The 14,565-nt window shown below is 35.2% G+C and overlaps 1 protein-coding gene across 1 annotated transcript in view; it reads left to right on the forward strand.

Moving 5' to 3' along the window:
* LOC109534910 (ionotropic receptor 93a) overlaps positions 1 to 14,565 on the forward strand; it is a 51,354-nt gene that overhangs the window by 19,397 nt on the left and 17,392 nt on the right. The window contains exons 6-9 of the mRNA XM_019900705.2: positions 7,175 to 7,377; positions 7,510 to 7,677; positions 10,019 to 10,243; positions 11,349 to 11,575. Coding sequence (XP_019756264.2) covers positions 7,175 to 7,377; positions 7,510 to 7,677; positions 10,019 to 10,243; positions 11,349 to 11,575 — 823 coding nt within the window. The remainder of the gene's footprint in view (positions 1 to 7,174; positions 7,378 to 7,509; positions 7,678 to 10,018; positions 10,244 to 11,348; positions 11,576 to 14,565) is intronic.

The raw sequence follows: 14,565 nt of genomic DNA on the forward strand, positions 1-14,565 counted from the left end.
ATTTAGGAATGTTTTCCGGGCTTTGAAGCCGTGGTCTATGGGAATTTCTTCCTGACGTTTCGTCCACAACTGCGGTGGACATTATCAAAGGCGATTAGGCAGTGGGCGAAGTGATCTCCCGTGCTTTCCGACTAAGACTGATTCAAACGCTTCGGCGCACATGCTGTTTGGCGCAAAAGGCTCTTCCAATCTGGATTGAGTGCCGTAATTTCTTCTTTTCTGTTAAAGTTGTTTTGGTGTTTAAATATTTCGATGGCCTCTCTGGTGAGTCTCGGGTAGTATCTTTCAGATTGGTGCAGAATGTCAACTTCGTCGAAGCGTATTTGGTGGCCGTCTAGCAGTGCGTGCTCCGCTACTGCTGATTTTTTCGTTTGTCCCAATCTGCAACTTCGTTTGTGCTCCGTGATCCTAGTGTTTATGCTTTGTTTTGTGGTGCCGATGTATGCTCTTCCACAGATGGGCGGAACTCTGTAGACTCCTGGTGCTGATAAAGGATCCCGTTTGTCCTTGTTAAATGAACTGAGCACGAAATTTCAGCCGTTGTCATACAGTAATATATATTATAAATATTTAAAATTTTATGTCAATGCCATTTTTGTAATTGTCATCTTTTGGCGTTTATAATTTTTCAAAAGCGTACTTTTGTATGCATGTGCTGTTGAAACAGTGAGTGTTGATAATTGAAGTGCTTCTTTCACAGTTTGGTGTTTGTATAAGATGCATATTTTGCAAAAATTTGCGATCTTTTGAAAAATCGTGTTTTGCTTGTGGCAACATCGGCGAGCACAAAAAAAATAGATCATTTGAACGACTTTGAGATTCAACTTGCAACAAAGTTATAATTTACAAATTGTAAATAAACTTTAAATTATGATCAACAGGTGCCTATAAACTTCCGTAAATCACTAAAAAAGCATGTCGGTTACTTTTTAATGAAAATACTTTGAGAAATATTATGACAGTGACATGTTCAATTTGTCACATTTACATTTGCGCACGTGTGCGTAGATGTCCGTGCGGAAAAATAAAACAAATGAACAGTAGGGAAAAGTGCTTCTTTTTGATCATCGCTTCTAACCGAAAAACATTTTTTGATGAAATTAAAAATCAGATTTAAAGATGAGTTTTTATGAATGAAATGCCTCTCGTTAAGAGTTAAGACATCAACATCGAGTTGAAATTCAGCAGATAAGAATTGTTCTGCGTAATGAAAATGCATTTTAGCTTTAGTTTTTAATTCTTGATAGTTCTTCGTTATCAAACAAACGTTTTTTCAAAAGCAAGTCTATAATAAACCCACTTGTAACTATTTCTGACTAATGTTCCATATATTAAACTATAATAACTAATATAATATCTAAATAAAATAAAATATCTAAATTTAAAATAAAAACCAAACTGTTAATTACTATTATAAAGGTGTTTTTTGTTTGTGGTTAAGACAGCATAAAAGCATGAGGATCTGTGACGTTTATCTTTCATCTTTCGACGTAAGTCCACTCATTTCCGTAACTAAAACAACTTTAAATCTACATTTTGAGTACATACAATTTCATAAAATTTTAGAAAAATTCTTCTCATTTCAATAAAAGAAATGAGTTCATTCTTATGGCAAAAAAAATAAAGTATTATATCTAGAACACTAAATTTGAGTAAACTTGCTGAAGTTTTTAAGCAGGGTTTCTTTGGATCCCAATTCCGAAATATATTTATTACAAGTGTTTGATTGGCGCGGAGAAAATAATATATCCGGCAATACAGGGTGATTCAAAATTGGCGTCATTCCTCGGAAGGTGTTGTCCGGCTGTGTTTTAAGAGTACAAAAAAAATTGTAAAAAAATTAGCTGTTGTTAAAAACTGAGAAATTTGCAAAAAACTATATTAGAAAAACGTCATCAATGTTTTCAAGGTAATCTGGCTAATTAACATTACGTAAATATCTGCTTCGTAACTATTTAAAACGGTAAATATATATAAATACAGAAAGTGACAATAAGATAGACAAGGATAAGCGGAAATTTTAACAGGAATCGTTGAATGACGGAACCTATTTGGAAACTCATAACCTAGTATTATTAATTTGTTAACAAATTACAAAAACATACTGTGTGTGAGTGTGTAACTCCACACAAGTGCCTGTGTAATCACCTTATTATGCGCCTTATTATTCTCGAGCAGCTTCTCGTATTTGAGTTCGTATTACATACGTGGTCGGTTGTGCAATGTTCTGAGTGCCCCTGTAAGGCTCTGCTGCAATTATATCCAATACTTGTTCCTCTGTGTCTGGAACCCGAACATCTATTGTCGTCCACTATCTTCCTGGAACCACTCTCCTTGCCCTTTGTTGGCGTGAGTTCTTTCAGTTTACCCTTTGTAGGCGTGACTTCTTTCAGTTTCTGCTATGTTACTGTAGCATTTCCCCTGAACTAATCGCATATCCGCAAATTTGTGAAAGGAAATTCAAAGTAAGTCACAGTTTGACAAATTATTGTTGTTATTGACAAGGGCTGTCCACCTGTAACTATCCGTTAATGCCAAAAAACATCATTCCCGCTTTGACTTTTCATCAAAACATTGTAGAGGAGAAATTTTTAAATATAAAAAATTTTTGTCATTTGAAACAAAAGTCGTAATTTTCCTTTTTGAATGCTTAAGTATTCCAATATTCTTCCAACTAGACATGGAACACTTTCAAATAATGCTTAATAACAAAGTTGAAATCCGATTTTCAACTGTTAATATCTTCTAGAAATTATCGATAAAAAAATTTTCAATATTTTTCTCGTGCTCTCCAAGTGAGCCCCTATTACTCCTTAAAAGAAATGTCGCCAATTGTGAATGACCTTGTATAGTATAGCTCATTAATATCACTAAAATCGAGATTAGAATCACAGGGAATATTTTCAGCTATTATTACGGAAGCGTAAAAAGTTTTATTGCTGGAGATCGTGCCTAAGGAATCTGAAAAAGATTCCCTGTCATCTTTATTTTAGCTGGAACCCTTCAGCCATTTAAAATATTGTGAAACACAAATGAGTTTTAAATTATTTTTAACATGAAAGGCATTAGGAATTACTTGCTTACTCCGCAGAACAATGTGAAAATTATCCAAAACAATCTTGTAAAAATCGGCCAGTCTAAACAAATTGGTAGCCACTTCTCTCCAACAAAAGTTTTCGTAGGTCTAAAATCGATTTTATAAAAATTAAAATTTCGGTTTGACAAGGCTTCCATAATTTCTTAATGCCAATTACCAGTACATTCATAATTTCCATAAAATTAGTGAATAATTAAATAACTTTTAAAGATTTTCGGTTTGATATAGTCTATGGGCCAGCCCTTAAAATTAACAAAATTGAGAACTAATTAACTAAAAAATACATCAACTTACGGACCAATAATATTTTATTACCTACTATCAATTAATATATTATTGCTCGGACACTAGGCCAACTATTCAGTGTAATTAATTCATTATGCTAACAGAAATATAATATTGTCCAAAGATCGGTACTTAATGGCAAGATTATCATAACTCATTTAGTCTACACTCATATGTCCCTATAAAAGTCAGCCAGCGTTAGTAAGTGTAACATAATACAAGTTAAACTTTCATAATGGCGATTCTAGTCACGTGGAGTCCTTGACCAATAGAAAAGCGGACTAACCATTGTCGCCACTGTGATGTATAGAGTCACTGTAGTGCGCACAATCTTGATGTTACTATAACATGTCCCGATCTACAATATTTATTTCGGGTTGACTTCCAGTATTTCAAATTTTAAGATAAATCTCTCCAAGAAATTAAATACATACATGGTGATTAAAAATTGGCGTCATTCCTCTGGAGATGTTGTCTGGGGCAGTTATGGGAGTACAGAAAAAATAGTAAAATAAATTAACTGTTATTAAAAACTGCGAAATTGGAAATAACTATATCAGAGATACGGCAGCAATGTTTTTCAAGGTAATCTGCCTAATTAACATTACGCAAATACCTGTTGCTCCGTAATTATGCAAAACTGCGGCAACCATGGACTTATACAAAGTGACAATAAAATAGACAAGGATAAACGGTCAGCTCAACAGAAATCGTTGAATGACGGAACGTACTTCCAAAATGTCAACCTGTTCTCATAACCTCGAATTCTGCGGGGTTTGGTGATTACATAAATAATTCATACAACACCAAACATTTGAATGGTTAACTCCAAACAAGCTAGTGCCTGTGAATTTCCTTATTACCCACTCTTATCAAGCAGCTTCTCGTATTCAGTTAATTAACTCTTGCTCCATTTGTATCTTCTTGTGCTGGGTGTATCGTACAAACGTGGTAGGAACGTAGCCCTTCCTCGGGATTTATTTGGTGCTTGGGAAAGTGTTAGTTATTATGCTCTCAGTGCCCCTGGAAGGCCCTGATTCAATTATACCCAATACTTGTTGCTCAGTGCCTGGACCCCGAACATCTATTGTCGTCCATTATCTTCCTGGAACCACTCTCCTCGCCCTTTGTTGGCGTGAGTTCTTCCAGCTTCTGCTATGTTACTGTAGCATTTCCCCTGCACTAATCGCATGTCCGCAAATTCGTTAAAGGAAATTCAAAGAGTTTCAAGTCACAGTTTGACAAATTATTGTTATTATTGACGAGGGCTATCTACCTGTAACTATCTGTTAATGACAAAAAACATCATTGCCGCTGTGCCTTTTTATCAAAAAATTGTAGAAGAGAACTTTTTTGATATCAAAAATTTTCGTAATTTAACGCAAATATCGTAATTTTTCTTTTTGAATCCTTTAGTATTCCAATATGCTACCAATTAAACATGGAACAATTTCTAAATAATGCTTAATAACAATGTTGAAATTCGATCTTCAACTGTTGTAATCTTCTAGAAATTTTCGAAAAAAAAAATTCAATATTTTTCTCGTACTCCCCAAGGGAACCTCTATAACCTCTTAAAAGGAATGACAACAATTTTGAATCACCCTGTATATACAGGAATTATAAATTGCAAGAGTTAACTATTAACTGAAATCTCAAATTTTCGTTGTAAAAATACACCTGAAAAATTTCGTTATTACGAAAATCGCGACTCATTTAAGATCTAAATTTCTTGAAAAATAAATTTTTAGTTAACTAAGATTCGTCCGTCCATATTATATTACAAACAAAATTTGGAATTTCTTCAATTTTTAGTATTACAGTTTTACAGAAAGAATTTCGCTTGAAGAAATGGGATTGCCAAATGTACCAGTAGCAGCAGTATGGTCTAGATTTATTTTTTAAGAATAAAACTGATAATTGTTGGTGTCAAACCAATTCCAATTTTCGCGTCGTTTATGGAATTGTAAGAATAAGCAAGGAAATGCGCTAAAGTGGTTATCTTATTTTGCTCGTTATTATCAGCAGTTTTACTTCTAGATGCAGTATTTATGTAAATGTGCCAAACCGTTCCAGATTTTGAACCAGACGTGTTGCAGTATCAACTGATGGTCAGGGACGCTCTGAATAGCGTTCGATAAAAATGTTTTCTGTTCGGACTACAATGTATGACATTCTCCGTTAATGAGTATTAAATTTAAGTGATCTTGATTTGAAAGTCCAAGTCGAGCCTTTGAGTCAGATTAACAGAAATTTATAAAAATTTTAATTAAATAGAGTTTAGTTAGTTTAGTTTAGTTTAGTTTAGAATTAAAAAATATGTTGTTTCACATAAATTTGCGTGCCAAAAAGACAGAATACGAAGTAGTGACGCTCCTGTACCAACATAATCGACTTAACATTTTAAGTAAAGCTTTATTTATAATTAAGCTACGTAGATAGACTACAAAATTGGATTTGGTAAATATTTATTTAATTCTTCAAAAAATTCGAATTCACAAAACTTTTGCTGAACTAAGGGACGATTTTGAATTTTCCGCAAGTACAACAAGTAGAATTTTTTAAAATCAAAAATATATTTAATAAAAATATGATATACCAATGCCAGCATAACCTACCTTCATTATTTAACTCTAATAGATCGCAAACAGAAATAATGCACTAATATGAGATTCTGTGCAAACCTGTCTGACTAAACCTAAATCAGAACTCGTAAATTCAAGAAAATCGCCAACACAATCGGTGCCAGGAGCTATAATGTGTAATGCTATAAATTTACTTAATCCGATTTTAGCTATATTAACCGCAACTAGGTCAATATCGCCCAAAGTGTACATATTAATATTCCGATTAAGTCAGATTTTTGATGAAAAATGTCAGGATTTTTTACCTAAAAGCGAAAGAACGACTTTCGGCGAAATAGGTCGTAATCCTGCGTCTATCTGTACGTGGGAATTTGTGATATTACTTCATGAAAATTAAGCATATATGAATTGTCAATTCGCGTCTGCTTTTACGGCAAACTAAACTAAAACGTCAATTTCTCTTCAAATCTCTTAAAATTAAAGCACCTGCTTACCACGCGATATGACTGACATAACGAATGAGCGCATTTACCATTGACTCCTCCAAAGTCACAGAAACACCTTCAGTCCACTATCCACCAGTCAGTCCTAATTAGTACAGCTCTTTCGCAATCGCCACCAAAAAATATAATTCAACAGCCAAAGTTGTTCGTCATTCTGTCCACCCTTTCGTTTATAAATGCACTTCTCGTCTTCCCTGTGTCTATCCCTTCGTGTTCCCTACGTCTATACCGGTAGACTATTCCTTCGTCGATGCCGGTTGACTATTCCTTCCTCTGTCGCTTTGTTGATGCTGGAATCTTTTCGATTAAATGGACTTTTTTTAATGGATGTGCGCGCCTTTCTTCAAACTAGCGTCTTTTCGGCATCGTTTCGTCTTTATGTCTTCTGTTGATATTTCCCGTTACTATGGTTACATGATTGGTAAATAATGACGAATAGTGGATATATATTAAATTCCTACAATACATTAGCGGATTAAAATGGAGGTTCTGCAGTCCTTTCCTTGGTCGGATGATACCATTCAATAAAGTTCCCCAGGGCTGTATAATTATAACAAAGTGTTCAAGGAATATAGAACCATTAGACCTTAATTCTGAGCTTAGCATGAGCGTTGGGAATTGCAGTCCACTGCTTACTACAAAAATTCAATAAATTTGTGATGAAAATAAACTATTCATAGGATCTCCATCAATTTTATTTTTAGTGATCGTCAGCTATGAACTGGCTGCAACCATAATGGAATGTGCAAAAGAATTAAATATGGTAAATACCCAAACGCAATGGCTGTATGTAATATCTGATACGAATAGCTCCACCAAGAGTATGAACCGGTTCAAAACCTTCTTGAATGAAGGAGATAACATTGCCTTCATATATAACACTACGGATGTTAAAAATGTATGTCTCGTAAGTAATTTATTGGTATTTTAAAACTGTCAGTTAACTATAAATTGTCCTTAAGCTTTCGTTTATTAGAACCAGCTTTTTTGTAATAAGAAATTCTCCTTTTCCTATAACGCTGTCGCCATTGTTTTGTAGGGTGGCACTATTTGTCATACTGAAGAAAGTATAACTGGTTTAATGAAGGCTTTAGATAGTGCCATTATGGAAGAATTTCAAATGGCTTCTCAAATTTCCGAAGAAGAATGGGAGGCTATTCGACCTACTAAAAACGAGCGTAGGAAATACTTGCTTGAAAAAATTCAGGTAAACATTTGCTGCATATGAGCATGTACTGGGTGGTTTAAAACTGGCGCCATTCCTTTTATGGGGCTAACGTGGAGGGAAGAAGATCTTAACCGTTGAAAATCGAAATTCAACTTTCTTATTAAGTATTATTTCGAAATAATCTCATGTTGATTGATAACTTATTGCCAAAATTTCCATTTTTACTCCAAATTATGAAAACATTTGATGTTAAAAAAGTACTATTCTACCATTTTTTTATCAAAATTGAAAGTGGCCATGTACAGTTTGCAACTGTATAGCATAATGTATCAGTATGGCAACCAAATATGCGGGATTGACAATATAGAGATTTCTTTGAAAGTTGTTAAGTTCAGATTTAACCTTTGTTCTTGTAATAGCTACATGTACGAGGTAGCGTAAAGCCATAAGACCGTGCTATACAACGCCTGTCCTAGTATAGCCGGGTCGCATTATTGCATGGATGTATTGCATTGCTCATATGGAGAATGCATTCGTGTGAATAAGTCCGTTCCACTAATCATTACTAAGCCATTACCTAAGTAGTATCAGGAGTGATTCAACTAAAATTGGTCTGTATTGTCAAAAATTCAGAAGACTATCGATAATTATTTTTTACCTCCTTGTTCCACTCACTTGAACTTGAAGATGATGGGACAACTACTCCCGAACACTTCGTGATTGGAACTTCTTTGCAAGCTGTGCCTGAGTTGCCGGTTGGACCGACAAAACTGCACAGGGTTCTCGAAATCAACACATGAAATTCCTCATTCAGCAATTTTGCTCCCACTGGTCACGTGTCAAACTACGAAGGCTGCAGATTGCAGCACTGACCCGATCTAAGTGGAGGACAAACAAAAACTCTAAGCTGATGACAGGATCTTTAATTATGCTGCATGGAGGGAGTGTCCCAGCTCCATGCTGACGGACTGATAGAATCGAAGAGTTATATGCCGGAAATGACAAACTTGTGCGGGTAGTAACGGCTAATACCAAAAATGGACTGTTTAAACGTTAGTTTTGCGAAAATTTCCGTTCAAGCTGTAGAATTTCAAAGCTTGTGATTATGAACCTGTTTTTATGTTATGTTTTTAATTGTTAAGTTCAAATATAGTCTTTATACATAACATCATATTTAATACATTGAACAGCAAATTAAATAATGGTAAATGAAAATACAGCGCACTTTTTAAACATTCCATCAAGGAGGGCGATTTGCGCATCGCTGTTAGTCAGGAGTCCCATAATCCCACAAGCAACGAAGTTTTTTTGTGATTAACAGATCGTTACAGGTAGATAGATTTTGTCAAGAATAACACGCATTTTTCTAAACGTGACTTAGTTTGAAGCTTCTTTCACAAAATGTACACCAAAATAGAATACGTTAAAATACTTTCCGTTACGGGGGAATGCCACAGTAACATAGCTGAAGCTATGTTATTAGAAGCACTTACGCTTACAATAGGTTAGAGACACGATTGCCTGCAGGAAATCAGGCAGAATAGTGGACAACCAAGAGATGTTCAGATTCTCGTCCTAGAGGAACAGCAATTGGATATAATTAGTGCAGATCGGAGCATTTTTCATTCACTGACACGTTCTCAGGCAAACTACGTGCCAAATGAATTCCGATAAAGGGCTAAATTTCTACCACGTATGTAAGATACAGACAACAGAAGGACATACTAAATTTCTGTTCTTCCGAACGACGGTACAAAGTGAGCATGATTTTATTAACCGAAAATGGAAGCTGCTCGAGGAGAGTACAGAGGCATTACATAATTGCACGAGCACATACTTGTGTGGAGTTAAACACAGAATGGTTTACATCAATTTGACGCTATGCTAGCAATGAAAGAACAGTTGCTAATTGCCAATATTGACATTTCGAAAAGGCCACCTATTGCACTCATCAGTAAGACGTAGGCAGACCCGGTCTTATACGTAGTGGTACGGATTATTCATTTTCGGATGTATTTCAAGCGAGAAGGCGGCTTTTGCCAGGAGAGGTTTGGCTGCTGCCATCTCGTTAGCTGGTAGATGAAACCTCATACCATTTACCCTGACCTGTTTCATTGTCCCTTTTTTTATTTTTCTATGGTTACTTTAACTTTTGATATTTAAGAAGCAACAGGTGTTTACGTAATGTTAATGAGGCAGATTACCTTGAAAACATTGATACGGAACCTCTGCCAAAATCTGAGTTTGTCAATAAGAATTAATTACTTAGTTACTGCTAACTTAATACTTTACTCATTTTTCCCTAAACACATTCAAACGAATGAGGGCAATTTGCAATAACCCTGTATAGAATATTTTAAACTGGCTGACGCCGTTTCAGAAATACCTGTCTGATTATGGAACGTGTGACAATTGTACAAAATGGACAATTGAAGCAGGAGAAACTTGGGGTAGAGAATACCAGATGCTAGATGAGGCAACTAATGCTGAGCTATTAGCTGTCGGAACTTGGAGGCCCAGCGATGGCCCCAATATGATCGATGCCCTGTTTCCACATGTTGCCCATGGATTTAGGAGAAAACTGTTGCCTTTGGTAACTTTTCATGTAAGTTGCATTTTGAAGGGTTCGTTACAGTTACTTGGATATTATTCAAGATGGCTAGTCAAACATCAAGCCAACATGATTTTATAGCAGCTTAACGCGCTTTTGTACATAACGCTTAACCGTGTCTTTGCACAAAAGTGTGAAATGTTTATTGAAAAATAGGAAATTTATCCTAGTGAAAAATCTCTGAGTTAAATGCAGAACATCGTAGGAGCCAATATACGGAGTGTTTAATTTGCTAGCTGCAACTCTAAGGTGTGATTGCGTAAGGTAACCGCCGAAAAAAGCCTATTTTAAAACGTGCTTGAACTTCAATTAAACATGCCGTTAAAACATATGTTATTTTTTGCGGTTGTCTGAGCTTACTAGAAGAAATTGGGGGATATTCCCCACAAATCAAGCTTTTTCCTAGAACGCGTATTGATAATCAGATCCATTTTTATTGTTATATGAACCTAAAATCATCTATAAAACACTAGGTATACACTGGCACAACTTTTCTAACATCCCAGGATTTTGTCTGCAATAGTGGCACAATAAAATATGCCATTGTTGTACTAGGTGTTGTACCCTCCCCACACGGCGACAATTCCCGGAGCACTACACCTGTACTTAGTACTGCCAGTATTGAGACTTGATATCGATGTAGAAATGTCAAATGCAATATCGACACTTGTGCCATCTAGCAATTAGAGCAGTTAACTTTGTGCCGATAGTGTACGATAATGAAACATATAAAATCAAATGACATGAGGGGATTAACTTAATTTCGCATGTTTTCAGTTGTGCTATTATTGCACCCGGTGAGCGAGATTATTTACAGCTTTACTCCGAACAATATGTTAGAGGCGCATCTTGCTTCCTCAATGTTCAGTCTGTTATGAATAATTTTTTAGAACCCACATTATTTAATTTGTTATTAATTAAATTTTACTAATGTTGTTGATTTAATAAAAAACTTGTTTCTGAAATACTAATTGATCTATTTTTACTAGACATTCCTGCTTGAAAGTGGACGGTTATAACTACGACTTTTATAACTACGATGCTTTAATGAACTACGAGATGATAGGCGCATACTTTCTCAAATATGCTATTTTTCTAGAATCCACCATGGCAAATCTTGAAAACAAATTCTACTGGTGATGTCGTTGAATATGGGGGAATAGTATTTAACATCATTAAAGAACTGTCAAAAAATCTCAACTTTACATTCAACGTTGCCACTGTCAAGCCTCAGTCACTGCTTAATGCGTCCACATTGCAGAGCCCTAAGGGGGATACTGATTCTTCAGCAAATTTTAACGGCAACTCCTACATAACAACATACCGGTAAGAGCATTAGAATTATACTGTATGAACGGATATTGAGCAAATAGGCGTTAAATCAAAATTTCCGCTTATCGCTCAGGGTGCCCCACCGGAAACCGTCGCGACAGATATCTGGCAAACTGTAATTAGGAGAAATTTAACAATTGGACAGTGTGCCAAAGTCATTAAGGACAAGTGATTACAAACATTTCATGTAACAAATGACAGTTGCAGTCATTCGAATAATTATTCATTTTTTGTTTAAGGAAATACCTACCCATGTGCCACTTGATATGGTTCGCATTTCTTGTTGAAAAATACTTACCTTAATGATATTTAGACATAGTTTTGGTAACTAACAAGTGTGAATATAAGAAGTTTCAAGATTACATTGCGAAAACCGTCCCAAATATTTTTTTTTTAAATGGAAACCCGCATTTTTTTTTATTCATTATTAAATATAAGGGTGAGTTTGTGTAAACTTGTCCATTCCAAAAGTTTTCTAAATATTGTACGTTTACTATTTTCATATGGCTGTTTTGTCACTTTTAGTTGCCATGACAAAACTGGCCATTTCTAATACAATCAACTGCCAAAGGAATACTTACAGCGGTCAGTCACCTTTTGAAAATAATTAATAATCATGCCCGGACGCTTAACTTATACAAACAAAAATTATTTAAACTGGTTTATTATTTCGGAAGTATGTGATAAAGATATACAAGGTGATTCAAAATTTTCGTCATTCCTTTTAAGGGGTGATGGAGGCTCACTTGGGGAGTGCAAGAAAAATATTGAAATTTTTTTTTTCTAAAATTTCTTTATTTTAAATTTCTAGAAGATATTAACAGTTGAAGATCGAATTTCAACTTTGCTATTAAGCATTATTTTGAAATTGTTCCATGTTTAATTGGTAGAATATTGGAATACCTAAGCATTCAAAAAGAAAAATTACGAGCTTTGCTTCAAATTACGAAAATTTTTTATATTGAAAAAGTTCTGTTCTACAATTTTTTGATGGAAAGGCACAGCGGCAATGATGTTTTTTGCCATTAACAGATAGTTACAGGTGGATACCCCTTGTCAATAATAACAATAATCTGTCAAACTGTGAGTTACTTTGAATTTTCTTTCACGAATTTGCGGATCTGCGATTAGTTCAGGGGAAATGCTACAGTAACATAGCAGAAGCTGAAAGAACTCACGCCAACAAAGGGCAAGGAGAGTGGTTCCAGGAAGATAGTGGACAACAATCGATGTTCGGGTTCCAAGCACAGAGGAACAAGTATTGGACATAATCAAATCAGGGCCTTCCAGGCGCACTTAGAGCACAATAACTGACACTTTCCCAGGCACCAAATAAATACCGGCTACATCCCTACCACGTTTGTACTATACACACAGCACAAGAAGATACAAATGGAGCACGAGTTAATTAACTGAATACGAGAAGCTACTTCATAAGAGTGGATAATAAGGATATTACACAGGCACTAGTTTGTTTGGAGTTAACCATTCAAATGTTTGGTGTTGGATGGATTATTTATGTAAGTACCAAACCCCGCAGAATTCGAGGTTATGGTTGACAGGTTGACATTTCGAAATAAGTTCCAGCATTCAAAGATTCCTGTTGAATTTACCGTTTATCTTTGTCTATCTTATTGTCACTTTCTATTTATCCATGGTTACCGGATTTTTAAATAATTACGAAGCAACAGGTATTTGCGCAATGTTAATTAAGCAGATTACCTTGAAAAACATTGCTGCCGTATTTCTGATATAGTTTTTTGCAAATTTCTCAGTTTTTAATAACAATTAATTTATTTTACTATTTTTTCTGTACATCTATAACACCGCCAGACAACACCCCCAGAGGAATGACGCCAATTTTGAAGCACCCTGTATGTATCAAGACCATGTCACATTTGCATTCGATATCCACAAAAACAGAAGGCTTTACGCTGTGCTGTTAATTTGGTCGTCTAATTAATGACGCGTCTAAATAACAGTGCATTTTCAATTTTTAAAAGCAACCAGAAAGATTTGAGATCTCTAGATTAGAAAAAACTGGTTTCTGTTCTTGAATAAATATAATTGATGTAATAATAATAATTAATAATACGTAAATGGTTATTCAATCAATCAGTTTAAATAATCTTCGTTTCTATAATTGAGGCGTCTGGACATGCTATGAATTATTTTCAAAATGTAACTAATAGCTGTAGGTATTCCTTTGCAAGTTGGTTGTATTAAAAATGGCCACTTTTGTCATGGCAACTAAGAGTGACAGCATTTAAAATAAGATGCGACTAAATAGCTATATGAAAGTATTAAACTGACAATATGTATTTCAAAAACTAAACACTTTTAGGATAGGCAACTTTATACAAAGCACCTGTTTTGCACACCTTTGTGCTTTAGTGCGCTGAGGATTACTGCTTGCCTTTTTATTTCGCTTTTTATAGATGATTGATTGGATGATTGCTGATTTATTAATTTCTATTTATTGATTATTATTAGATTGACAACTTCACTTTTTCATTGTTACACACCAAAAAAACCAGCACAAAAATAATGATAGGACGCCGAACTGACACGTTTATAAATGTTCTATCCGCGCCAACATGCCGCCCGCCTTGAAAGCATCAGGTTTCAATGTCCAAAGGTAGTATGCACAGCTTCCTTGCAGGTCGTTGAATGGTGGAAGTAGCCGTTCTGACTGTAGCTGCCCTTACAATACCGTCCGACCCAGGTTGGAGGTAAGTCCTATAACTCGTTTGAGATGAAACTTTACACATCGAACTCCAGCCTCCCATAAGCCACCAAAATGAGGTGCCCTTGGCGGTATGTAGTGCCATTTTATGCCATCATTGTTAAGAGAAGAGTCTATGGTGTCTTTGTTTTTAGAGAGAAACTTTTGAATTTCATTTTTTGCACCCACAAAGTTGGTTGCATTGTCACAAAATATTTCTGCACTGACGCCACGTCTTGAAAAGAATCGTTTTAAACAA

This window comes from Dendroctonus ponderosae, unplaced genomic scaffold, assembly GCF_020466585.1.
Source record: "Dendroctonus ponderosae isolate FM_Combo_2020 unplaced genomic scaffold, Dpon_F_20191213v2 Dpon_F_20191213_8, whole genome shotgun sequence".
In the NCBI taxonomy this organism is placed as follows: domain Eukaryota; kingdom Metazoa; phylum Arthropoda; class Insecta; order Coleoptera; family Curculionidae; genus Dendroctonus; species Dendroctonus ponderosae.